General features: G+C 50.3%; 1 protein-coding gene across 1 annotated transcript; it reads right to left on the bottom strand.

Moving 5' to 3' along the window:
* Nucleotides 1-16,179: 16,179 nt before the first annotated feature.
* Nucleotides 16,180-24,377, bottom strand: CFAP263 (cilia and flagella associated protein 263). The gene is made up of 9 exons (XM_074913343.1): nucleotides 24,308-24,377; nucleotides 23,743-23,869; nucleotides 22,310-22,471; nucleotides 21,136-21,291; nucleotides 20,619-20,699; nucleotides 19,923-20,078; nucleotides 18,816-18,923; nucleotides 18,125-18,280; nucleotides 16,180-16,415 (listed from the first exon to the last, which is right to left on the bottom strand). Exons 1-9 carry the CDS (start codon nucleotides 24,370-24,372, stop codon nucleotides 16,353-16,355), a joined length of 1,074 nt encoding a protein of 357 aa, XP_074769444.1. The 5' UTR covers nucleotides 24,373-24,377; the 3' UTR covers nucleotides 16,180-16,352.
* Between the last annotated feature and the right edge of the window lie 508 nt (nucleotides 24,378-24,885).

A 24,885-nucleotide genomic window follows, 5' to 3' on the forward strand; every position in this document is an offset into this window, starting at 1 on the left:
ACTTTTTTTTTTTTTTTTTTTACCAGTGCCCAGATCTTTTCCTTGTTTAGCCCAGGAGCAGAAAATTGCAAAACCCTTCCATGTATTCTGAGGAGATAGCAGGCATATCAACACAGTGAGGTACAGACAATAATGTGCATGTCCCAGCCATGCCCGAAGCCTGCCAGACATGCACCAGTTCCAGTTAATCCTGCATTACACAGCTTTGAGCTCAAGCTACTATCACCTCTTGGCTCAGACTGGCTTTAACTTCAAAGTTTGCCCTGCTTTGGGTAGGACACCAAGCCTGGTGATCTCCAGATTATTACATGGCTGCATGACTCCCAAAGAGTAGGTGGCTTGTGTCTGGGAGTGTCTCAAAAGAAAGTTTGAAAAAAATCACTCAGGCAATTCCTGTCCAATCCAGAGGTGTGTCAGGGGAATGTCTATGAACTCCCTAGAAGCCTGAATTTAAAGCCCAAAGCCCCAATGCCTCCATTTGCTTTACCTGTGAAACCATCTACAAAATGGAGTTTATACTATTTCTTATATTCCCCTGCTTGAATCACCAATACTGGTATACAAGTAGTATCTTCAGTTTTGTGTAATGGTATTCATGCTAGGAGAGTAATGTTGGAATAATGAATGATATTTAAAGTGTTGCAACTTTTGTATGCAGTCAAGATGCGGGTCAATAATACTCACAGAAGGTAACACTGTGTTTAATGCACTAGAGGTCCTGGGTAGATGTGTTTGCTGTTACTCGGTTCACTTAATGAGGGCTTTTCTACTTAAAATAACAAATTGCACGTTTGCCATAACCACAGGGCAACCCCCTTTGTTCATGCTTGGAGAAGGGGGCTGAAGAACATGAGCAGAGACAAAAGCTATCTTAGTTAGCCTTGTTCCCTTAAGGGCTCTCTTTCTCATGCTCTCAATTCCAAAATTACCTCATTACACAACATAGACCCATATAGCTTTGCAATTTACTCTTAGTACCTTGCCCTCTACTGGTCTGTGAACTTATTTATACCTGAACCATTTTTATTTGTCATATTTTATATTAATGTCATATTTAAAAGCATCTTGTGGTGCTTGGCCTGAAAATGGATACTTTCAATCAAGCCCAGGTAAATTTCTGTAAGAACAGTTGCTCTGGAAAGGGTGTATTTATAATTTATATTAGATTATATTCAAACTGTGCTGAAGGAGTGGAATTGAACTGAGAGGGAAATATTATTTTTATTGCCTGTTTCTCCTATAACTGGCAGATCATTTCATCTGGCTCTTTTTTTTTTTTTTTTTTTTTTTTTTTTTTTATCGGTACTTTCACTCCTGCCTCAATTGCATTGCAGAATTGCTGCAATTTGGAGACTGGCAATTTTACCTAGACTGGTGTATTTCTGGTAAGGTGTCTTTCACCTTTTGTAACAAGAGTGTGCTGCTGCTTCGTTTGGAATAAGACTCTGCTCGGTGGCACGTTTTAGGTTTGTTAGGAACCATAAATCAGTTTTCAAACAAGAACACTGATTAGTTGGTACAGATCTAATTTGACAGATCTCTGCAATGACTGAATGCTGTCTTAGGAGTTAAGTCAGGTTCAGTGGGTAATACATGTTCAGCAAAAGCAAGATAAGGCTTTCAAAAAACAAAGTCCTTGTGTATCTCACATTTAGGATTGTCATTTACATTGTTGTGGAGAAGACAGTAAACATTACTGACAGGGTGACAGTGACTTTAGACCTGTTGTGGTGTAAGTGACTGCAGCTGATATACATTCTTCACATTAGGAGTAAGCATTAACTTTTGCTTTCACTACTGTTTCTTCAGAAACAGACGCTTGATTTACACAAGTAATGTATGGATAAGATCCAAAAATAACAAATACTTATCTAGCTGAGGGCATAATGTGCATCAAATACTATTAGGCTCTGTTTCTTGTTTTTGTTAGCGTGCTCATACAAGGAGATGGATCTGTGGGAAAAAAAAAAAAAAAAAGTATCAAAAGACTAATTGAAGTTTACATTTTTAGCCTTTGCTGGATTTTCTATAATGTGAGCTCCTTTTCCAGTGCAATTGGCTACAAAAAGCTAGACATCTTGGTATCACTAACAGATTACAAGAAGTCAGCAACTAAACAAAAATGAGTATATGTTCAACTATTGATTCCTTGACTAGAGCTGAAGTCATTCAGAAGCCTGCTGTACTTCACATTGGGAAAAAACACTTCTGATAGAAAATTTAAAAAAAAAAAAAGAGAGACAACACTTTCTCAAAAATTCATTTTGGTTATCCTTGTTGTCTGTTTGATTTTGAAATGTTTATTTAATTTTCTAATTAACTGTTGTCTCTTCTTTAGGAGTAGCTGAATTCATTATACTTTTGTACTTTCACTGGTGAAACCCCATTAATATATGTTAATACTATTTGCATATATAAGTATAGACATGTGTTACCACAGAATGGTTTGGGTTGGAAGGGACCTTAAAGATGATCCAGTTCCCATTCCTCTGCCCCGGGCAGGGACACCTTCCACCAGCCCAGGTTGCCCAAAGCCCCGTCCAACTTGGCCTTGAACCCTTCCAGGGAAGGGGCAGCCACAGCTGCTCTGGGCAACCTGTGCCAGGGCCTCACCCCCCTCACAGGGAAGAATTTCTTCCTTATATCTAATCTCAATCTACCCTCTTTCAGTTTAAAGCCGTTACACCTTGTCCTATCACTACATGCCCTTGTAAAAAGTCCATCTCTTATGTAATTATATTACATTCTTTAGATATATATTTACCATATATATCACTAATTATTCTATTGAAAAAAATATATGTTAAATGTTGAAGGCACAAAAGTTATAACATGGGTTTCCACAGAGAACAGGAACATGTGTTGATCTAAAAGGGAAATGGAATCTACAGTGCATTAAAGGAATGGGGTTTGACCTGAGAGAGAGAGAGAGATGAATATTTATGTAAGATGTGCTGTTAATAAAAGTTGATTTTGATCTCTCAAGTAGTGTCACATTGGTCAAGAATATAGCCTTTTGCTTTCAAACATCATTAAAAAATTGTAAAACACATTAAAACTTGTTAATACTTGATGCTGATATTGTAGCATTGCTTTATATGAAAAATAAAAATCAGCTACACATGCAGCAGGTGATACAGCAGGGCAAGGTGCAGGTCAGGCCTGTCCTGCTCCCTGATTGTGGTGGCAGGGGTACAGGGCAGACACAGGATGGGGGAAACCCTGTGCCAAGGCAGCACTGGTTGGTGGGATGCTGCACAGCACATTTTAGGCTGTGTCATTGTTGTTCTCTCATTTTCCAAGGTGCAGTGAGGAGCTTTGTGTCCTTGCCATATCCTCTAAGCCAAAAAGATAACAAGTGCTAGAGTGTCTGCTCTCCAGGGATGTTCACTAATAAAGCTCTATCCAGCTGGCTGCCAATGGCTGATTTTTAAAAATAACCAAAATATAGCAGGTTACATAATCCATTAACCCCAGGATATGCTGTTATCTCTAGAACAACAAATGTTTTTATGAGCTAAATTACAGCTTTGACAACAATATATTTAAGAAAATAATGAATTGGGCCTTAAAAGTCATGAAGCTGGTCTAGAAGTCATAGATTATTTTTTTCAGCAGGTCTTAGATTTTTTAAAATATTTTTCTGATGTCTAATGCATAACAATTTTTAAGTTTTCAAAAAGTGCTACATTTTTTCCCCCCCTACTGAATCATGGCTCCAGAGCTGGGGCTTTAAGGAAGCCAGTAAATATTGCAGGATGAAAACATGCCACAGTCTTCTAAATCCTGACTGTTAATTATTAAGACAGCATAAATTAAATATAAGTTTCTAATACAGACACAGCATCTAAGAGAACTGCAAGATTACGGTCCCCAGGGTATAATCAGGAGATGCTTTGTCTGGATGCTTCATCCTCTTTCACCACTGACAGCGTTGTCAGGAAGATGAAACTTTTATATTCTGGCAGTCAATGACAAGGCAACGTGTGCTGGTACCTCTCATCTAGTAGATGTTTGTCACCTTGGCTGACCAGCCATTCTGGTTTTCTCAGACTGCCACAGCTTTAAAAGGGAGACTGGGACTGGTGCCATTTAAATTACAGACTGAAACCTTCAGCCTGATTTCGTGCTCGGCAGCAATGGCACTGAACGTGCCTCACAGGGCAGGCACAGCAGCCAGGTGCAGAGGTGTGTTTCCTTTTCTCCTACTACAGCTAGCAGCTAATCCCCATAACGCTTTCTAGCACCTCATTTTGCTGAAATCTAAAGCTGTCAGTTTTTAGGGACTTGGTACCCAGGACTCCAGTTGTGCTTTCATACCTAAGCCTGATACACCTTCACGGCTGATAAGGGCCAAAAATTATTTATCAGGTTTAAGTAAGGTCACTGACCATATCAACACTGTAGCTGTTATCTTGTGTTTGAGGTCATGGTCTCTAAACTCTACACCTGGAAAAAAAATATGGGACACTGCTATAGGAATACTGACACAAATTGGCATGGTTTGCAACAAACAGCAAGTGTTGCCTTCATTTCTGGCCTCAAGGGTGACTGGGGATCCAGAAATAATTTCAGCTGTGTTGTGATAACCAGCCCACATGCAATTTGATTTTTAATGCACCTTTACCTCACCCATGGGGAAGGATGTTCACCCAGTAGAATGGGTGTGTGTTTTCTCTGGAGCTATGTAATGAAGCCTGGTTTTATTCCTCCTCTTCTTGCAGGAGCGCAGACTCACTCTTGCAGTTGTGGTCCAGGTGGTCCCCAGCCCACAGATGACAGGACAGGTAGGACACTGGGTTCTGCACGCTCCAGTTAACGTGCTCTGTGTTTGCAAGATGAAATACTGCCGCTGGGAAATCAGTAACATTAATCATCACCATAATATTTTTTTTAAGTATTAACTTGCTATGGGTATGTCTATCTGTCTCCTGTATGGCTCTGAAAGTTTGGCTGCCTTGAAATTTAACTCAGATGCATTGTAATTAAACCTTGATATTTGAAGTAATTAATGAGCAAGCTTTACATTTTAGCATAGTCTCAAAGGAACAGCAGCATGCTGACAGAAATGAAATAATTAAATAACTTCATTAATTTAAAAATTACAAAGTTTCTGTAAGCATATGGTTTGTACTGCTGGGAAAAAGGTCTTCAGAAATAGCACTGTAGCCTCAATAATCTCAGTCTTGACCCTTCTCTAAGGAGGGATTCAAGAGGGGAGTCCCACTGCAGGAAACTGAGGGCAGGAGTTAGTATTCCCAATCAGGGAATACATCGTACATCACCAGCTCTGCTCCTTCACCCCAAAATCTTGGGAAGGTCCAGGAAGCCCAGGCTGTGAGCATCTCCAGGAGCTTCTAAGAAGGAAGCAGATTACAAACGACTGCTTAATATTTCAGCTGGAAACTGGATCTTGTTTACATCTATAAATAGCCAGAATATGTTTCTTTCCATCACTGCCTCTGGGAGGCTTCATCATCACATGCAGATTCAGAAAGGTAAAGAATGATCATGTGTTTTAGCCCAAAAGCCTCCAGGAGAGAGACATGGTCACCTGTCACCCAGTGACAGCCGGTGAGTGGGTACACAAGTCAGGATTGCTGCTGGTTTATGCTTGAGCCGTGTTGAAAAGGCAGCAGTATAAATACCGAGCCTCTTAAGTGAAGAGGTCAGGACTGGCAGCATCTGTGACACTCCAGCAATGACTCACCCCCTACAGTCACAAGCATTTTGTGGAGGACCCTTGATGATAAGAGCTTTTGCTGAGCTTAAAAAAAGTAGTTCATAAAATCAGGTTTCTAAGGCCAATAAATCAGAAGCCAAATAAATGGCCTCACATATTTTCATGGCATCCAGTAAGTGCTCAGCACTCATGAAAACCAGAAGCAAGTTGCTTGTTTTCAGTGCCCTCAGTATGGACAGCGAGCCTAACTTAAGAAGTCCAATTTTTAAATTTTTCTCCTCCTGTATTAATAGATTTCTGATATGTGCAGAGTAAAAGATGCAAAGGAGGTGTTAAAACAGATCCTGTATCAAAGCACATGGGTTTGAGCGGGGTGTGAAGGTTTAGACTTCATTTAAGGCAGCAGTTCAGAACAGCCTCCTCCTTAGTTCCGTCACTCAGTGCTGAGGTCTTAGAAATGAACCGTGTTTCCACAAGTTGTTGTGCAAAATGCTTCCCTCACTCATTTGTGTGTGCATTTGTAGCAACCCCTTCAGCTTTGGTGGGCTGATTGATATAAACCCTGTTATCTTGCTCTGTGTGATTAATCCTGATGTTAATGACTAGCAGTGCACTGGGAACAATTTATCAAGCTTCTCCCCGTTTTTCTGGGCTCTATAAACAGCCATATCTGCAAGCCCTTACTGCATCATGATTTTGACAAGTGGCAGGCCTGGCTGACTGCATTCCTTCTCTCTGCATGTTTTGGTGAAGTAGGTCGCAGTAGCAGCCGTCCTGGGCATAGTCATGATGTTGTTCCTATAAACTCATAGCTTCACGTGAAGCAGGTGGGATTTTGAGATTTAATCTAGTTGCCTACAGATCCCAGCAACCTAGGCTGGGTGCCTTGTGCTGGGACTGGTATCTAGACCAAAGGAATAAGGTTTGGGGTTGTGAGTTAGCTGGCAAATGATTTTAAATACTGATGTGAGTTCTAGTGAGAGGAGTCACATTGCAAAATAACACTCAGGCTTCACAAACTGATTAGATTAGCACTCCAGCATGCTTGTATTACAGTGCCAAGTGGCCAGGTCTCCACTGCATTAGCAGCTTGATTGTTTGCCATTCTTGACCTTCTACCTATGCTGACAATCTGCTAGCTTGGGTTCAAACTTTGGATTAAGCTAGAAATTTCAGTGGCTAGAGAAAAGACCTTTAGCTGACCTTTGAAGAACATTTTTAGTTTCCCAGGACCTAGGAAACAGTCTCTGGGAAACAGCGTGGGGTCAGTTAAAAGGTGAGTATGCCTGGAGGGAAGTGGCACTGCAGCAATTCAGCAAATGTGGATCGACTGTGCCAGACTCTGCCTCCCACTGCAGAGGATCCGGTACCCACCGAGCAGAGTTGTTTGTAAAAGTATCTGTGCAGCACATCTTGGCCCTGGCCAGTCTTCTGTCACAGGCCATTAGGTATGACCCTGTTCTGCAGTGCATTAGTCACTGGATGCTCTATCAGTCATTCATGTCTTTGGGCATCCTGCAGCTTTACAGGTGGTAGAACAGGGATAAGTCACATAAAAAAAATTCAGGAAGCTCTCATCACATTGATGAGGCAGGATAGCTGGATGTAGGCCGGGGTGAAGGCAGAAACTGGAAGAGCCATTGGTCTGCATGGCATCTCCTCCTAGGACAGAAGAATTTGTAGCACAGATTACACCATCACTTAAACCAAGAACATTTCTTTGTGGTTCCAGCTATTGCTCTGGGGAAGTCCTGGGAAGCCAGTGGTGCCCCAATCCAAGGCAGAGCTGGAGTGTTAAAGAGATTTCTCTTTGTGTACTCCCAATCTTTGCTGTTTAGACCAAAGTGATCAGAAAAACAGATGAACAAAGCTGGAAAAATCATACTTAGGACAGACGTCCTGGCTGGCCAGCTCCGTTTTACTCTGCTTGGTGGGAACAGTGCTGTGGACTGGTAGTCTGGCAGAAGCTGTGAATCTCAAGGCTTTGTTTTCCCCTTTTGAATTCCATTTAACTGAAGTTTCACTCCAATATGAAGAAAACCTGTCAATGAATTCCCACTACTACTGGGTCCTTGATGCTCATTCAACTACACCTCACCCACTATTGTATAGAGCCAATACAAGACATGATCACACAGGACAGTGCGTGTCAAACTCTTGGTTTTGTCTTTTCCAGTATCTAACTGCCATCTCACTCAAGACGTTCCAGTTTGGGTGTTTACTGCTGTGCTGTCTGACATATGGGAAGATTGACATTAAAATGAGGACTCTATCAGGGAACTGATCACAGAGCTCGTGCTACTGTTATTTTAATGATATTTAACAATTAAAGCACAAAGACTGTCGTTTTAGGCTGGTAGTTAAAATAGTTGATTTTGATTTTCTGACATGAAAGACTACGAAGGATTGGTTTCAGGATGGAGTGCTCCATGGCAGTGTAACTCCTACTGTGTCGTGAAGAGCAGCCTTCATTTCTGTCACAAAAAACAGCCAAGCAGCCAGCATCCCTTGTTTCTGAGTCCATCAGGAAGGCATCTCCTCATTCTCTGGTGGCTTTGCATAACATCTAGACTCACTGGAGTGGTGAGAAAAATATAAATCAAATCTTTGAGCCATTTGTATCTGAACTTCCAGTCTCAGCGACTGAGAGCAGAGCTGGAAGGGTTTTGTAACCATCCCAGTGAGGGTGGACTGGGTCACCCAATCCACAATGACCCTGACACTAATTTGAAAGCTTTTGAGCATTGTCTGGGGGCAGATTTCCTCAGAGTAACGATCTGTCAAACAGCGATGGTTTCTGAGTGCAAAACCTGTGCCATCTGCAATCCTTCCCATCCAGCCTCTTCCAGCCTTTAAAAATAATTTCAAACTCTTTCCATTCCCATGATGCATGTAAATTTGGTAGCTCTTGGCTCTGTGAGAAGGGAAAGACCCTTTCTTCCTCCTTTCTGTGCTTGCCTGGTAAGATTTTAGCATTAATGGGGTTTTTAATTGTTTTATTATGAAGCGCACGGTCACAGAGCCCTTTGGCAAGGGCACCCTTTAGAAATAAATTGAGTCATCACCCTCGTAATAGAAAAGCTAATTCAGTATGGATCTGTCCTCCAGTTAAAGTCATGCACATCCCTTAGGGAATGGTATTACCAACTGACCTCCTAGTAACTGCTGTTTACTTTTCCTGACAGATCCAACTGTCCAGCATGTGGAAATGGCTTTCTGATAGCTGCTACAGTAACATGCGTGTGTGGGACCAGCCTGGTCCTGGGCCCTCCTCTAATGGTGCTGCTGTACTTCCAGGGCTGCTACACCCTCCACTGCCAGAAGGACTCAGCTTGGAGACCGATTGTCCTCTGACCTGCCCAGAACCTACTTTTTCTCTACTTTCTGCTTTGCTTTCTACACTAAACATACCTGACAATATAATCCCAGGTTTGAAGTACCTTATCCTTAGTATGGAAGAAACTACCGAGGCTGTAAAACTCTCATCTGGCTACAGAGAGAAAAAGCAAGACTTGCAGGTTGGTGTCTGTCCAGACTGAAGGTGAGAGAGTCAAGCAGAGTTGTGAGAGCTGCAAGGATCTGTGTCTTCCTCACTTCTCATGTGTAAGTAGCTGAAGGGTGGCAGAGACCTGGAAGCCTCCCAGTGAAACATTAGCCCAGTGACATGTGTAAGCAAATCTGAGCCAGCAAGGTGGGTTCATCCTGGATCAGCTCTTTGCACCGTTGTTATAATTTTGAACAAGGGCCTCCTCAGACACTTCCTCTTCTGCCTTGGCTTCCTTAATACCTTCCCTCTCTTTTTATTTGCTGTCCTCTGTTCTTACTGGGAGGGAGGGATTTCATCTGGGACAGGACAGGAAGGGATTTTAAGGGTCCACTGATTCCAGTGTCCTTCAAAAGGTGTTGAGCCAATTCACAAAATGTCTTTTGGGTCACTTGGTGACTCCATCACCAGGCTGCTCCGTGCAAACTCCAGCCGCATGGCTTCACTCAGCTGCCACAGCCCGTGCCCCAGGGCAGCACAGGTCACCCCACAGCCACTGCAGGCAACACCCTCGGCGGTCTCCATGTGTGCTTTGATAAAAAAGCAGTGTTCCCATCCAGAGACATGCTCAGGCCATGGAGCTGGCTAAGTAAGCTGTGCAGCAGATCTCCTGGAGTCATCCAATTCTGGCTGCACAGTCCCAGGCCACCTTCTCTGAGGATGGCAAACACCATCATCTCTGGGTGTTAGAGCTCTTGTGTGCTCGCTGTCTGCTGAAATGAATTCAGCCCAGTGCTGGTGGCCTCATTCTGCCGTGTGTGCTGGTACCTGCCCCCTCCAGGCAGTGCATGCCTTCACCATGGAACCTCCTCCATCGCACCTGCTGCCTCCAGCACAGAACCAAAACCAGCCATTGTGGCACTCAAAGTCATACAGGATTACTCACAGTGGTTCAAATCTTGCCTTGAAGATTTGAACTACTTGTGAGTAACCCTGTAAGACAGCTTGAAGGCATCAGTGGCCAAAGGTTGTTTTCTCACAGAGTTCTTCAGCAAAGACAAGGTGCATCATTCCTGCTGGGCACCTGGCCAGAAGGGCTGTCACCAGGAGTCAGGACCTTGGTGCTAAGGCTGGCAGCAAGGGGAGAAGCGTGATCTGGAAACACAAAAGGAGAAGCACAAAATGCCAAGAAGCTGACTTAAGAAACATTTCATTGCACAGCAGGGAGCTGGGCTTGGGGAAGGAAGCAGCACTTGGCTCCCAAACATCTCCCCTCGCTTTGGTAACACAAGCTTTAAGCAAAGGCTCTGCACTGTCGGTGTGGCAAGTACCACACAGCATCTGTTTTTCTAGGTGATAAACTGAGTGAACGTGTCTCAGAGGCTGCGAAGGTCGTACTGTACAGACCGGTTTGGCTGGGTTGGTGTTCTACTAGGGTCAATAGATTTTTATCAGATGCTTTTATTTGTTAAATTTTCCTTGGTAGTCAGAACAATCCAGAAAATAATACCAGGAGACATGCAGCCAAGGAGATCACTTGTTTGGCCGTATCCCCTCCTGCACAAGGAAGGCTTTGTGTGAGCTCACAGAAGTGCCGTGTTCTGCTCACTGTGGGCAGAGCTGGAGGCAGGCTTCGGGCTTTGTCTCCGTGCAGTCAGGCCAGCTTCATTAACCACGGGGCTTCAAACTCATTAGTTCCGAGGTTGTGGCCAGGCTGCTGGAGGCTGCGGTTCCTCACAAGAGGCACCCATCTCCCAGCAGCAGCAGCAGCAAGGAGGCAGCTGGTCCTTTGGGCAAGGGAGGAGCCTTGGGCTGGCCTCAGGGAGGGACCTGTGCTGCCTGTGATTGCTGCCACGGGGGTCCTGCTTCTTTGGCAGCACTGACCTCCTCTGAGACCTGTGAAGCAGGAAGGGACTGGTGTTACCAAGCTGGCTGACCCACAGGTCAAGGACATGGGCTGGCCATGGTTCCACCAGCATCTGGTCTCATGCAGGTTGGCTTTGACCCCTGTGGATCCAGAAAACATGAAATGAGTGAATCCGTGCTCACAGGGAGTCAGGTGCCAGGCACATCTGGCTCAGTGTCACTGCCAGCATCACCTCTGGAAACATTCTGTGTGAGGTGACACCAGCATCATGTTGGAACAGCCCAGCCAGTGATTGGCGACCAGCCTTGGAGTGGCGCCCCCATGGGGAGGGCAGGGTGAAACCCACTTCTCAGAGATGTTTTCCTGGCTCCTGTGGGGTTAAGTGGCCCCTTTTGGGACAAACCAACTACAAAGGGGCCTTGGGATCATCAGCTGCCTCCCAGCTGATTCCCGTGGCATTTCAAACACAACATCACAAGAGCCAGGGATAATACCCAGGAAAGGCCCTTCTCAGTGGGACAGATGAGCACTAGCAGAGGTCCTGCAGGACCACAGAGTACTGAATTTCCTACTTGCAGGACTGACTATATCCAGGGGGAAGAAGACAAGCATAAAAAAAAATCCAAGGTTTCCCTGGGATGCCTCTGTCCTAAACATGCCATAGCATGGACCCTGCCCTTGCTAATTCTGCATATAATAAACATATATTCAAATGCTGGGAAGAAATCCACTCAGCTGATACTGCCTTAGTCTGTATGCAGGTTTAAACAAGTGCTCAAACCTGGATTTCCCTCCAGCCTTCTCACAGCACTGTTTCCCTTTGGCTGTCCTTCTCCCCAGTTTTGCAGAGGGCACCCAAGGGGGTTGGTCTGGGCATGTGCGTCTGCAGCCACCACACACCTCTGCAGGGAGAAGAGTGATCTGGGGTAACCTGCTGGGAGTGTGTCAGCCCCCCACGAGCCCCCGTGCCTTTGCTTTCTGCCTCTCACCAGCACCTTTCACCTGTGGCTCTTCATTAGTGCATGCAAGGGGTACTCTAATTCCTATTTCTCAACAGTTTTCTCATCTTTGATGGAAATACGGAGTTTTCACGTCCCTCAGACCTTCCCACCTTCTCTGTCCTGCCCTCCAAAGGCACCCTTGGCCTTTCATGACCAGAGAAGGGAATTCTTGTCACCACCAGGATCTCCCCATGGAAAAGCCCAGCTGCAGGCAGCTGTAGCCTGGTAGTGCCCCTGTAACAGCAACTACTGCCCTCCAGGTTCCCTAACCACCACCCTCATGCACTTTGGGGTCCTTCAGTGTGTTATAAATCCCCTTAAGGAGCACCAGAGCTCCTCCTGCCTCTGCTGCCCTTGCGAGTGGGACCAGTGGAGCAGGACAGGCTGTTCCAGGGAGAAACCATCCAGCAGCATCCAGGGCAGGAGGAGCTGTGCCTCGGAGACCCTCTGTGCAGGCAGATGCGCTGCTAGAGCCTCCAATAGCCCCCTCCACCGTGCGGGAATGCCAGCAGGTTCCTGCAAGCTGCTGCAGTGACGGTGAGCTCAGAGAGCAGCTTGTGCCCGCGTCCTGCTGCCAGGGCACCACGGGAGCAGGAGGGCAGTGTGGGGACAGCACGGTATTGGCAGGGGCATGATGAAGTGGGCAGAGCACAGCAGGATGAGGCCTATGGAGAGAGGGGGGGAGCTGGGAATGGGCCCACTGTGTCTCCCTGTGTCCCTGCCCGCTGTCAGGGTGCTTGGGACGTGCAGCACCCATGTCCCAGGGCGAGGAAACAGCCCAGCATGCTCAGCACCAGCACGCCAAGCGCCCCCTTCGGGCCCACCGCCAGCTGTCATCCAGCACACCGTCTCCCCATCTGCCCGCAGGCAGGCAGAGAAGGGGGGCCCTGGCTCCCCAGCACAACTCTCAGCCCAGCTGGGGTAGGGTGAAGCCTTGTGCCCCTGTCCTTCTGCGCTGCCCCAGCGCCAGGTGGGAGCCGTGGCTGGTCTGACCCTCACACGCTGCACACCACGACACCGGCACAGCCCCGCGGGCGGGCGAGCCTGGGCAATGCTGGTGCAGTCCCCGGCAACATCAAAGCTCAGCGTGGTCGCGGCAAGGAGCATCAGAGGGGTGAGGGGGGCGACAGGAGAGTCTTGGGCCCAGCACACCCAGCGACGTGCCCCCTGTTTCCCTGCAGCCTGCGGGGCCTGTAATAAAACCTATATGATATTTGTTATTCAAATCTCAGGTTATGGTTGAATATATTGTTCAGTAAAGTAAATATAAAAAGAAATTGTGTTAATGTCAGATTGTATTGTAACTGAATTTTGTTGTGGTCAGACAGTGTTATGGTTCTAAATGTTTTTGCACTTTACATGTAACTTAAGGTTTAAAAGAAATAAGAAATAAGGCATTATGTATATAGTTTTTATGGTTAAAACCAGTTGTTAAAAGGGAGCTAAAATGGCCGCCGCCTTCAGGCCAAATGGTGTTATGTCTAGACATGTCTGGACTATGGATACATGCACCCCTGTGCTGAGCCACCCCCTCCTCCCCACGGTGGAAAGCCGGTGAACATTCCCTGGCAACAAAAAGCCCGCGAAAGAAAAGTCCGCGAAAAGTTGTTGACGACTTGCAAACCCCTCAGGGAGCACCCCCACCCTCATGAATATTCATGAGGGCTGCCCTTTAAAAGGACTCCGTTTCGGGATGTAAGGTGTGTGTCTTGGTGGAGCAGAGACCCGGCACACCCAGCGCTGTTTTGCTCACTTTCGCCTGCTAATAAATTTTGTTGGCCACTAAAACAAATTTGAAGGCGGTGATTTCATTTTAAATTATGATTAATCCATAACAGGGCCCAGGTCAGCCTGTCCCCCCAGAGATCAGTGCAGGGGTTCGCTGCTGCAGACCAGTCCCTGTGGGTGGTGGCACTGCAGGATGCGCAGAGCAACCTCCTGGCCTTCATCTCCATCCTGAAAGAGCACTGGATCCTCAGCACCACATCCAGCCTGCACAGCAGGTCTATACCCTGTGAAGGGCCCTCAGTCACCCCAGGCAGAGTCTGGGAATCAGCAGGGAATACCCCCCCAGTGCTCCGGAGGATCCTGTTACTGCCCAGCATCTGGGCAAGCATCCTTCAGTCAGAGCAGGGGCAGGCAGAGTTTGCCCCAGACTTCTCCTTGCACCCAGACCCCTCTGTGAACTCCCTGCGGGCAGAGGTTGGGCTGAGTGTCACGAGGAAGCGCTGGGAGGACCAGCCCCAGTATCTGAGCAGAGCTGTCATCCCCCATGAGGACTCTGACAAGGAGATGCTCTACAATGTCCCTCTGCTCAGGACAGCCGCCCCACAGGAGTTCAGCAGCATCCTTCAGCCCATCCGCTTACCCCGTGGGAGACTCTCTGCCTCAGACCTCACAAATTGCTGGGTCTCAGGCTGCATCCATCCCACCCCAGGTAATCCCTGGCTCCTGCAGCAAAGAGGTCCCTCTGGCAGGGTGGGGAGCCACCTTCCTGCTCCCTCCTGCCAACCATCCCCAACAGCAGGAAAGGGAATGGAGCTTGTCCTGGGAGAAACCAGAATCCGCTGGTCACCCATCCTCGCTTTTTGGAGGCCAGGGGCTGCCCAGAACAACAGGCTCACAGTGGTCCCCCGGCCAGGCAGCAGGAAGTGCCGCAGCGACTTCCCAAAGATGCGCTCCGTGGTGGATCCCTGCCCACTGAAAAAGATTGCTGCAACTGCCTGCTGCAGCCACGGGGACAGCAAAGGAAGTGGCAGGCTGTTTGGTAAGGGACAAAGCGCGACAGCCCAGAGCGGGCAGGCATTTAGGCAAACTGCCTCCTCCCCATTCTGCTCATCTCTGACTCCTGACTGGGAAAGCAGCCAAAACACTTGTTGGCCTTATTCTGCTCAGTCCTTACAGGAAAAGATCCCTTCTGCGCAGCTTGCAAATAGCAGGCGTGGGAGACTGTCTGAACATGTGACAGGCATCTCTGCATGCGCTGCGGAGGGACGGTCTCCCTACAGCCCTGCGGGCACTGCTCCTGCTCCCTCCCCTGCTGACGGGGCCTCCAAAGGCCTTTAACGTGGCCGGAGTCAGAGATGCTCCGGAGGCAAAACCCAGAGGGGCTCCTTGTGGTACATACCGAAGGACCAGGCACGGGGCTGGGCTGATGGGGGCACGGGCAGGCACAGGAAGCGATGCCGGTCACTCCATCGGGGGCACAAAGGGACATCACCCAGCCCCCTGCACCAGTGCCACCTTCCAGCCAGTGGTACGGGAACGAACTGTGGTGACTGGCCCTCCTCTCACCCTGGTGAAGTCCACAGCCACTGGGAGTGATGGCAGGGGGGCGCTGCTGAGGCACAACCCTGCCTTTTTCGTCTCTCAGGAGGGTGATGCTGGCAACCCGTCATGTGCCTGACTAGAGGGACTGAGAAATGAGTCCCGACAGGCATGCTCAGTCAGGGCAGCTACAGATTGCTCCTGACACCCCAGGGTCCGACTACAGCGACTGGATCGTGGCCAGCACCGAGAGGACAGGGCCTCCCGCGTTCCCCACCCTAGTCAGGGTGTGAGCGGATCTGCAGGCTGCTCCCAAAGACTGGGAGGAGGCTTCCAGGCCAGCAGTGGGGATATTTCAGGAAGCTGGTTTCAACGCCAAGAAGGGAAAGATAGACCTGAACTCATCTGAGGCTGGGCCATCTGAGATGATTTGTAACTCCTGCAGCGGGAAAACGCTTCCCATCTCCAAGTGACACTTATACTTGACTAGGTGCTTGGGAAAGGGGTAGCTGCTTCCTTCTTGCTGTTTCGTTTCTTTAGGTAAATGAAGTGCCCTTTTGTGATCAGAAAGCCTGCTTGGTTCGTGTATGCCATGTTGAAATGATTTGCCCTATATGCTCACACTGCTCTTTTCTACTGTCAGGGCACACTTGGAGATATTGAACTCCCACGTCTCCCAGGGAACCCCCTCTGGTTCCTCCTGCATTAAGTGATCACCAGGGCTTGCCCAGAGAGAAGGGACGGTTCCTGTGAACATGTCAGGTTTGATCACCTAAGAAAAACTGCTCGTGGTGATGGCGGGAGGCGCTGACCTAGCAGGGCCTGCGGAGGGGCCAGGCAGCAGAGCCTGGTGGAAGTCAGCACATGCTGGGACAGACCAAGGAGACAGCCTCACAGCAGAGAAATGGGTTTCTTGATCACTTCACACAGGAGTGGTTTCATTTCACTGCAGCTTGCAGGGTGCTACGTTTACCCACTTGACAGCAAACTTCCCCACAAGGTTGGCTCCTTCTGCAGCTTCCACTGCCTGCCTTGCAGCATCAGACAAGCCTAGTGCTGGTTACCAGACATCTTGACCTGGTTCCATGCTCTGCGATAGCTTTGCAAGGTCATCTGCAAGAGGAGAAAGGAAAAGGCCTTAATATGTTCAGACAGAAGCGATATGTTGTGGAGAATGCTGCAAGGCTGGAATCTAGCCTGGCCTGAGCTGCTGTATTGCTTGCCCCTTCATCCCACCCTGCTCCCAGCTGAGCTCAGTGCTCGCTGTGGCATGCTGAGGAGAGCTCCTGCAGGTCTACACCAGCTCTGGTTTCTCCCCTGAATGGCACAGGAAACCTGCAGACCCCACACAACAGCACTGTATAGAAACCTACAGTACCTTGCATGGTAGCAGGAGTGTTGGACATGCCCTGCCACAGAGGGGGCCAGCAAAGAAAACAGGTTTATAGCCTCAGTCTTATCCCAGGGACAGCTATAGGTTCCTCCTTTAGCCCCTGGAGCCCTCGCTTTTCCCCAGCTCCCAGAGGCTGGCAGGACTCTGGGCAATGCTGCACAGACAGCATGCAAGCCAGAGCCTGGGTCTGCTGGTCAGGGGAGCAGCTGCGTGAGAAGGGATCTGCTTGTGCAAAGACAGGCCTGCATGGGGCTGCCACCACTCCGCGGTAGCTGATCTCATAGCACTGGTGCTGATGGGTCAAGCCTAAATCCACACAGTTCTGGCCTCTGAGAAATGCTGGACCACATAAGCACTGTCCACTGCATGCTGGGGTGCTGGAGGGTTAAGTGCTGGACAGACACAAGCTCAGAGCCTTCCCCGTCCCAGCCACAGCTAAGCCCATTGCCACTCGAGGACGAGCAGGGTGTCAAGGTACAGACAACACTCTCTGTCCCACCCAACACAGCCACTTCCCTCCCCACGCTGCTGTGCACATGGCGCAGGGATACAGACATCTCCTGCTACCTCCAGGCTTTGACTATGTTCCTCTGTTTTATCTCTCCATCTCCTCCCAGGCTGCAGGAGCTGGGGCAGAAGAAGAGTCAAAGATATTAAAATCCCAGAATCATTCAGGTTGGAAAAGCCCCTCGGGATCATTGAGTCCAACCCTCAGCCCGACTCTACAAAGTTCTCCCCTACCCCACATCCCCCACAGCTCACCCAAACGGCCCTTAAACACACCCAGGGATGGGGACTCCACCCCCTCCCTGGGCAGCCTATTCCACTCTCTGACCACTCTGTCTGGGAACAATTTTTTCCTAATGTCCAGTCTGACCCTCCCTTGTTGCAGTTTAAAGCCGTTCCTCCTTGTTCTGTCACTAATCACCTGTGAGAAATTCTTGCAATTTTGCCACACACTCCCGTTTGGATCTTGACCAGCCTCTCCTTATTAGGAAGGAGTCAAGATACGAGCAAGTAACAAATGTTTGAGACTATCAAAGAGGACTACAAACACTGGAGAGCCATCAGGGGTGCTGGAAAAGGCTGAGGCAGGTTTCATATGCAGTTGGAAATGTATTGGGCTGCCACACATCCCCTTCCCCTTACACACGTGACACATTTCAGTGTAGCCACAGTCCGATGGTGCTTCCTGTCCAGTTACAAGCTGTGTCCTTGCCTGGGATTCCCCTCTGAGCTGTGTCATTAAAAGCCAGCTGTCCTTGGGGTAGGGAGCGATCACAGCTTGGTAAGCAGGAAGAGCCTCCAGCTCTGCCGGGTGGGCAGCGAGCACCCCGCTCCCCGGGGCAGCGGCAGGCACAGCCGTGGCTCCCCAGCACCCAGCTGGCGCATGTGTGGGCTCCCGCACACCCAGCCCAGTCTTGCTCACCTCAGCACCTGCCACCTTCCTCTGCCAAACCTTGATGCTCTTCTCGAGGTCAGTAACTGCCATCTTCTTCCGAACATAACTCATCACGGAGGGGGCACTGTACTCTGAGAGCTTCTTCCGCAGCTGCCAATTCACACTTTCAGCTTCGGCTCGTTGCTGTTGGAGAAATAAGGACAAAGGGCAAAGGAATCCCAAGGAAATGTCTGTCAACTGCTCACCTGTCCTCCAGGGAAGGAGGCAGGCAGGTTAAATTAAACCCCAAGCACTGGGGTGGGGAGCATGGGATGCATCCACGGGTGCCTCCATCCCTGCCGGGCAGCACTGCTGGGAAGCCTGCCAAAGCTGATTCCCAAAGCTGTGGTGTCCCCACAAGGCTATGTGTCCCCAGACTGGTGTGACAGCAGTGCCACTATCCCTGAGGAGGATACTGCTGATGAAAAGTTCAAGGAAACAGCATTTCAGGAAGCCAATGGTAGGTGCCTGTGGAGCCAGGGCCAAAACGTGACCTCTTCTGCAAACCTGCCTGTGCTCGCTGGCACCAGCAGAAGCCCCAGGACTTGCTCAGACCCAGAAAGGCACACAGGTGTCCAGCTCACTGCCAGGCCTCAGGTGGTATCCAACATACCACAAATAGTACCTCAAAAGAGTCCTCCCAAGTGAAGTCTCAGGGCCTCCCAAATCGCTTTCTTACCTCCTCCACCAGAGCAGCTTCTCTTCGAATTTTCTTCAGCAGCTCTTTCCTCTGGGAGATGTCTTTCATCAGAGAAGTGGACGTTTCCATGGCGTCCTGCAGCTTCCTCTGGAACACGAAAGCAGGACAGCATCAGCAGGAGCAGCAGCAGTCCCCAGTCACCTCCAAAGCTACCCCTCTACTCCTCCAGCCTGGTCCCAGCTGGCAGTGCAGGAGCTCTGCTCCTGAGGGAGCTCTGCGGCACCACTCGTCCCCTGCAGAAGGCAGCATCATGCCCTGGTCACACAGCGACGGCTTCCTTCTGTCCTTGTGTCACAGGAGAGCACAGCCCCCTGCACAGCAGCTGGGGCTCAGGGCCAACCCAGACAGAACGGCTGATCAGAGAGAAGCAAACACACCCAGCTCAGAAGCACTTTTCACTGGTAAGAGCAGAGACTCAGAGCAGCAGCTGCAGCTCATGACATCTTTTCAAATGTTACAGGTTATGTAAAAAATGTATTTTCCTGTGCAAGGCAGCACTAAAGCACTTTCCTACTGGAATTTTTCCCCTGGGGTGTAAAATAAGCGAAGCATGATCTCCATCATCAGGCTGCAGTCAAACATGAATGAGGGCATTGCTGCTTTTGGTGTGTGAGGCGAATCTCCCAGCTGAATGGCTAAGTCAGTGGGAAGGCAGGGAGGCGTTCAGCGTCCTCTGACTGAGAAAGGGAAGGATGCAAGTGCTGTTAATCAGCTCATGTGTGTGACTATCACAGAATCATCTAGGTTGGAAAGGACCTTGGAGATCATCTAGTCCAACCGTTCACCTAGCACTGACAGTTCCCACCTACAGCATATCCTTAAACTCTAAATCAACCCTACGCTTAAACACCTCCAGGGATGGGGACTCCACCACCTCCCTGGGCAGCCCATTCCAACGCCCAACAACCCCTTCTGCAAAGAAATACTTCCTGACATCGTCTAAACTTTCCCTGGCGCAACTTGAGGCCATTCCCTCTTGTTCTGTCACTTACTACTAGGCTAAAGAGGCTCAAACCCAGCTCTCTGCAGCTTCCTTTCAGGTAGACAGAAGAAAGGCAAAATGGAGGCACTGGGAGGTTCACTCACTTTATAGAAGTTGAGGAGTTGGGTGGTCTTCTGGGAGGTCAGTTTGAGCTGCACCAGCTCCTCATTCTTCTCCTTGATCTTTTCCTGGTACTGGGCATTTCTAACCTTCAGCTGCTGCACTTGGATCTCACAGAGTGTCTCTCCCATCTGGTCCTTCTGCAGACCCCAAGGAAGCAGAGCTGTAAATTGCTGACCACAGCTGCAGAGCTTTGCTCTGTGGGGAAAGCAGACCTAAAGAACAGGTTCTTCAGCCTGGCTGAAAACCTGGGGCTCCGGGAGAAATGCAAGACCCAGCGTGCCACTGAGCCTGTGCTCCGTGTCCTAGCTTCAAGTGTTCAAGCAGTGCAGAGAGGTCCCTCTGGCAAGCCTCCTGCCATGCCAGCAGCAGCCAGTCCCCAGGGAGAGGAGCCACCATACATCTTTTCCAGGGCACGAATGGCACAAAGGCATCTGCCATCTTCCACGCTGTGAGACTTCTGGTCTCATCCCATGCATGCAGACATGTGCCAGATCTGAACCTGGACAGACACCAGCGCCCTCTGACAAAGGCAGCAAGGCCAGGAGCAACAGAGGAAGGGGAGGAGGAGGAGGGCGGCCACGCATCTCTGCACAGAGCAGGCCCTGCATCTGCACTGCCTCTACTTTTATTCTTCAAGGGGCCATTGAGTCCCTGCTCTCCTCAACTGCCACACGCACCTGCCTGAGCTGCTGCTGCAGCTTCTTCTTGTAATCCTTGAGCAAACAGTTTTCTGCGAGCAACTTCTCTCTCAGCAGATCCTAAAGAAAGACATCAGATTTCAGTGGGCCAGCAGAGCTTGCGAGGAGAAAGAGCACCCAGACCCCACTCCTTACGGTGCAGTTCCCATTCATTTCACCCACACTGCAGTCTTCACTGCTGGCTTAGAAAGGAGCCCAACGAGAAACTGCTCAGCACCACCCTGCCCCAAACGTGGGCCCATGGCCATGGGCCTTCCCAGGCCTCGTAAGGGCCCTGCATCCCCCGTGCTCACAGCCATGCTACAGCTCAGCAGCCTGGTGAGCGCCTGGGCTAGTCACCAACGGCCAAGTGTGACAAAGATTGTCCAAACAGACCTGCTAAGACAGTCTGGAAACATGATGCAGGCCACACAGGAGTGTAGGGACTAGGATTTTCCCTAACCAACATACTTGTCAGATGACAGACCAGCCTCCAAATTTTCCATGATGCACTGACCCTCTGGCGGTTCTTTTCCTCCAGGTATCTCAGCACCTTCTCAGAAGCTGTGTTACTCCCTTTCTTGCTGGATATGGAGCTCATGATGTCTTTCTCAAAGTCACTGATGGATTTCTTAATATCAGCCCACCAAATATCTGCTTCTTCAATGACTGCCTGCAGAAATAAAGTTACGGAACAGAGCTAACTTCCCCCATTCAAACAGCTTTAGGAACAGAGAACACCAGAAAGGATCAGGCATGCTCTCTAGTGGCACAAGCATTTCTCCTGTGGGATCACTGAGTTTCACCCTGTGCAGCTCGGGGTACATGGTGCTGGCTCACACAGCACTGCTACTTCACTGACTCAACAAGAACAGGGAAGAAATCTCTCGCATGCCTCAGGTTCAACAGATGTCACTCCATCCTGACCTACAAAGATTGCCAGCCTGACTAAGCCAACACAAGACAAATTACCACCCTTTGTTCACTGCAGATGCCCTGTGGCCACACAAGAGGGACGGGCTGCCTGCTCCACCTCTCCTGGACACTGCAGGCAGCATGGGTGGTCTGAACCAAATGCAGAAGTCTCTCCTTCCCCAAAAGCTCCAGAGCAGCTTGGCTAGGAGAGGACTTGGCAGCCAGCACAGAGCAGGCAGAGATGGTGATACAGCAGCAGGAAGTCAGTTTCAGAGACTCAGAGCTCTGAAGAAATCCCAGACAGTGGAAAGGCAGACCCCAGAGAGGACTGCATGGAGCCCAGCCAAATCAGGGAGCTTCTGGGAGCTGCTGAAATTAAAAATAGGTCTGGCACAAAGGGCACACCTTCAGGAAGCTGACAAAAAGGAGATTTTTCTTTCGAGTGTTGACCTTTTCATCTCACACAGCAGATCTGAGCTTCTCTAAAAATCTTCACCTTGCCTGTATTATTATTAGTTCCTGCCATAATAAGATCCATCTTTAGTGACTGGGCACCTCTGATCTCTTTTGGTGTACTTGCCTTCAGGAAAGGGGTGAGGTGAGAGGACAGTTCTGGCTCCCACTCTCAACCCAGAACCACTCACAGCAATGCTCTGCTATGAACAGCCCTCACCAAGCAAGTCTGTCTCACTGCCTGAGGGATGGCATATTGAAAGAGGTGTGAAAAGAAACAAGACTGATGCCTTGGTGATCATAAGGGTCCCAGAGATCCATACCTCAAGGTTCTGCAGGGTCTGCTCTGAGTCCTCCTTCATCCTCTGAATCTCATCCTTCACCTCAGCCAGCTCCCACTCAACCAGTTCACATTTCTGCTCCACTGTCAGGCCTACAGTACAGTCTGTCACACTATGCAACTTGGATCTGCACCTGCCACGTATCTGCAACAACCAAGGAACAAGGCAGATGCCATTAGAAAGCCAGCACTGTCCAACTGTGGCTGCACTTTCCTGTATTCAAAAAGAAAAGAACCTCAATAGTCACATTAGAGGGATTCCAGTTCACAGCAAGGACAAGGGAGCCTCTCCAGAGCAGAGGTGACTCAGAGCCACGACTGGGCTGACCCCATCTGTCCTCTCATCCACCCACAAAACCTCCTACACAAGCACTTTCAGTTCAATTCAACAGGCAAATCAAGGGCTACAGGTTAAAGCCAGAGCAACAGCTTCACGTGGGGCAGGTAAAACACCTCTTCATAAGGAAGATGCTGATTGTTGTGTAGGACAGATGAGGTCTCCTACCACTGCCTGGGTCAGGTGCCCTGAGGAGCTGAGCCCTTGGGAGCAATGCCTGGTGCCGTGGGGACACAGCAAGGCAGGCACAGCTTTGCAGAAGGCAAGTGCTCACCTGGCCAAAGGCAAAGTTTCTAAGGGCTCTGTCTGGGACAAAGCAGCTACTTTGGACACAGGCAGGTGCTAAAACCCAGTGCACAATGCTAGTTGAAAGGAGCAAATAAAGGGTCTATAGCTTCTGTTCACAGTGTCTCTGGTGAAAAGGCAATGCTCAGGCCAGGAGGTAAAAACCTGCTCCAAAAGCCTGTTCATGGCTCCTGCGCGAAGGAAGAGAGCAGCATGTCCTCAGCGGAGGTATCTGATTGTGGATGCAGGTCTGAGCCCATGTGAACTTCCCCGGGAGTGAGAAGAGCATCAGACTTGGCATGGCCCTGGGCAAGTCTCCTGCTTTCTTGGCACCGGACGCCCTATTTGTTCAACTTGTACTTCAAATTATGCTGTGTGGGGGTTAACTCATTCCAGATCTCCCTGGCACTCACTGCTCAGGAGGACACGGTGCTGTCACACAAGGGAAGAGACAGCATCAGCCGAAGGAGGAGAAATGAGAAGACAGCCTGGCTTTTACACTGAGCGCAGGAAGGGCAAGGCAGCCCAAACTCTTACACCTACAGAGCAGCAGCACCTTTCTGCAAGCAGGTGTCTAGGTTAAGGGCTCGTCACTGTGAAGCCCAAGTGCAGAGGGCTGTTGTGGGACTTCCTTCATCACATTTCAAACTGAGGAGCTGCCTGCCGGCCTCCCGATGAGCAGTGAGCTCGGAGGAGCTGCGAAGGAGGAAGGCTCATGGCTCCGTGCAGTACGGTGGCACCCGCGCCTGCAAAGCTGGTACCAGGCAGGCAGCGTCCCGGCCCTGAAGCTGTACCTGCATCAGCTCCGGCGGGGCGTCCTGCGGCTGGGACAGCGGCTGGAGCGAGGGCCCGCACGACTCCAACTTACGGCACCATTTCTCAAACATTTCCACCTCAATTCGGAGCAGGGTGATGGCGTCGCTGCGAAGAGAGTGGGTCGGGCTGAGCCCTGGGCCAAGCTCAGCACGGCGCCAGGGGGTGGCTGACCCCCCCGAGCAGGCGGGACCCAGGGCACAGCGGCCGACCCAAGCGGGGCGCGGGGCCCTGGCCCGGCCCCTCCTGCCCGCACCCGGAGCGGCCGCCAGCACATGGGGCACCGGCTGGCACCGGGGCCCTGGGGCAGGGAGCGGGGTGCCTGGCTCCACATCCCCCCGCGGCGAGGCTGCAGCCCTGGTCCAGCCGGACCCCCGGGGCCGCTGGGGATGGTGCCCCGTCCCCCCAGCGCGGGGGCAGCCGGAGGCACCCGGCCCGGCCCGGCCCTGCCGGGGGTAAGGCCCAGCGGCGCCCCCAGCCCCGGCCCGGCCCCTGCAGCACCAGCAGGAACCCGCGGCCCCCCGCTCCCCGCCCGGCAGCCGGTACCGCTCCTCCTGCAGCTTCGCCCGGAGCTGAGGCAGCGGCAGCGCCTCCAGGTCCGGATCCGCCATCGCCGTCTCCTGGCAACGGCGGGCCGGGGGTGGGCACAGGAGGCGGAGGGATACAGGGCACGGGGACGGGGCGCAGGAGCAGGTGGTCCCGCGACGGGCGGGCCACGATAGGCGGAGGGATATGGAAAAGGGGCAGACATGGACATTGGGACAGGGACACGGGGGACACGGGCCCAGGGGGACATGGGACGAAGGGGGGACATGATGGGACAGGGAGCATAAGGGACACAGGGACAGGGGGCATGGGGTCACAATGGGACATGGGGGGGACACAGGACACAGGGACATGGGCAGACACATGACATGGGACACAGGATATGGGGACGCACAGGGCCAGGGGGCATGGGGGATACAGGGGCAGAGGACAGAGGTCATGGGGACATGGAATACAAGACATAGGGAGACAGGGAATGGAGGGACACACGGACAGGGGCCACAGGACATGTGGGCACACAGTGACACAGGGACAGGGGGCCTGTGGGGACATGGGCACAGTGACGCAAACACATGTAG

The sequence above is a fragment of the Athene noctua genome, chromosome 9, assembly GCF_965140245.1.
Source record: "Athene noctua chromosome 9, bAthNoc1.hap1.1, whole genome shotgun sequence".
NCBI classification, from domain to species: domain Eukaryota; kingdom Metazoa; phylum Chordata; class Aves; order Strigiformes; family Strigidae; genus Athene; species Athene noctua.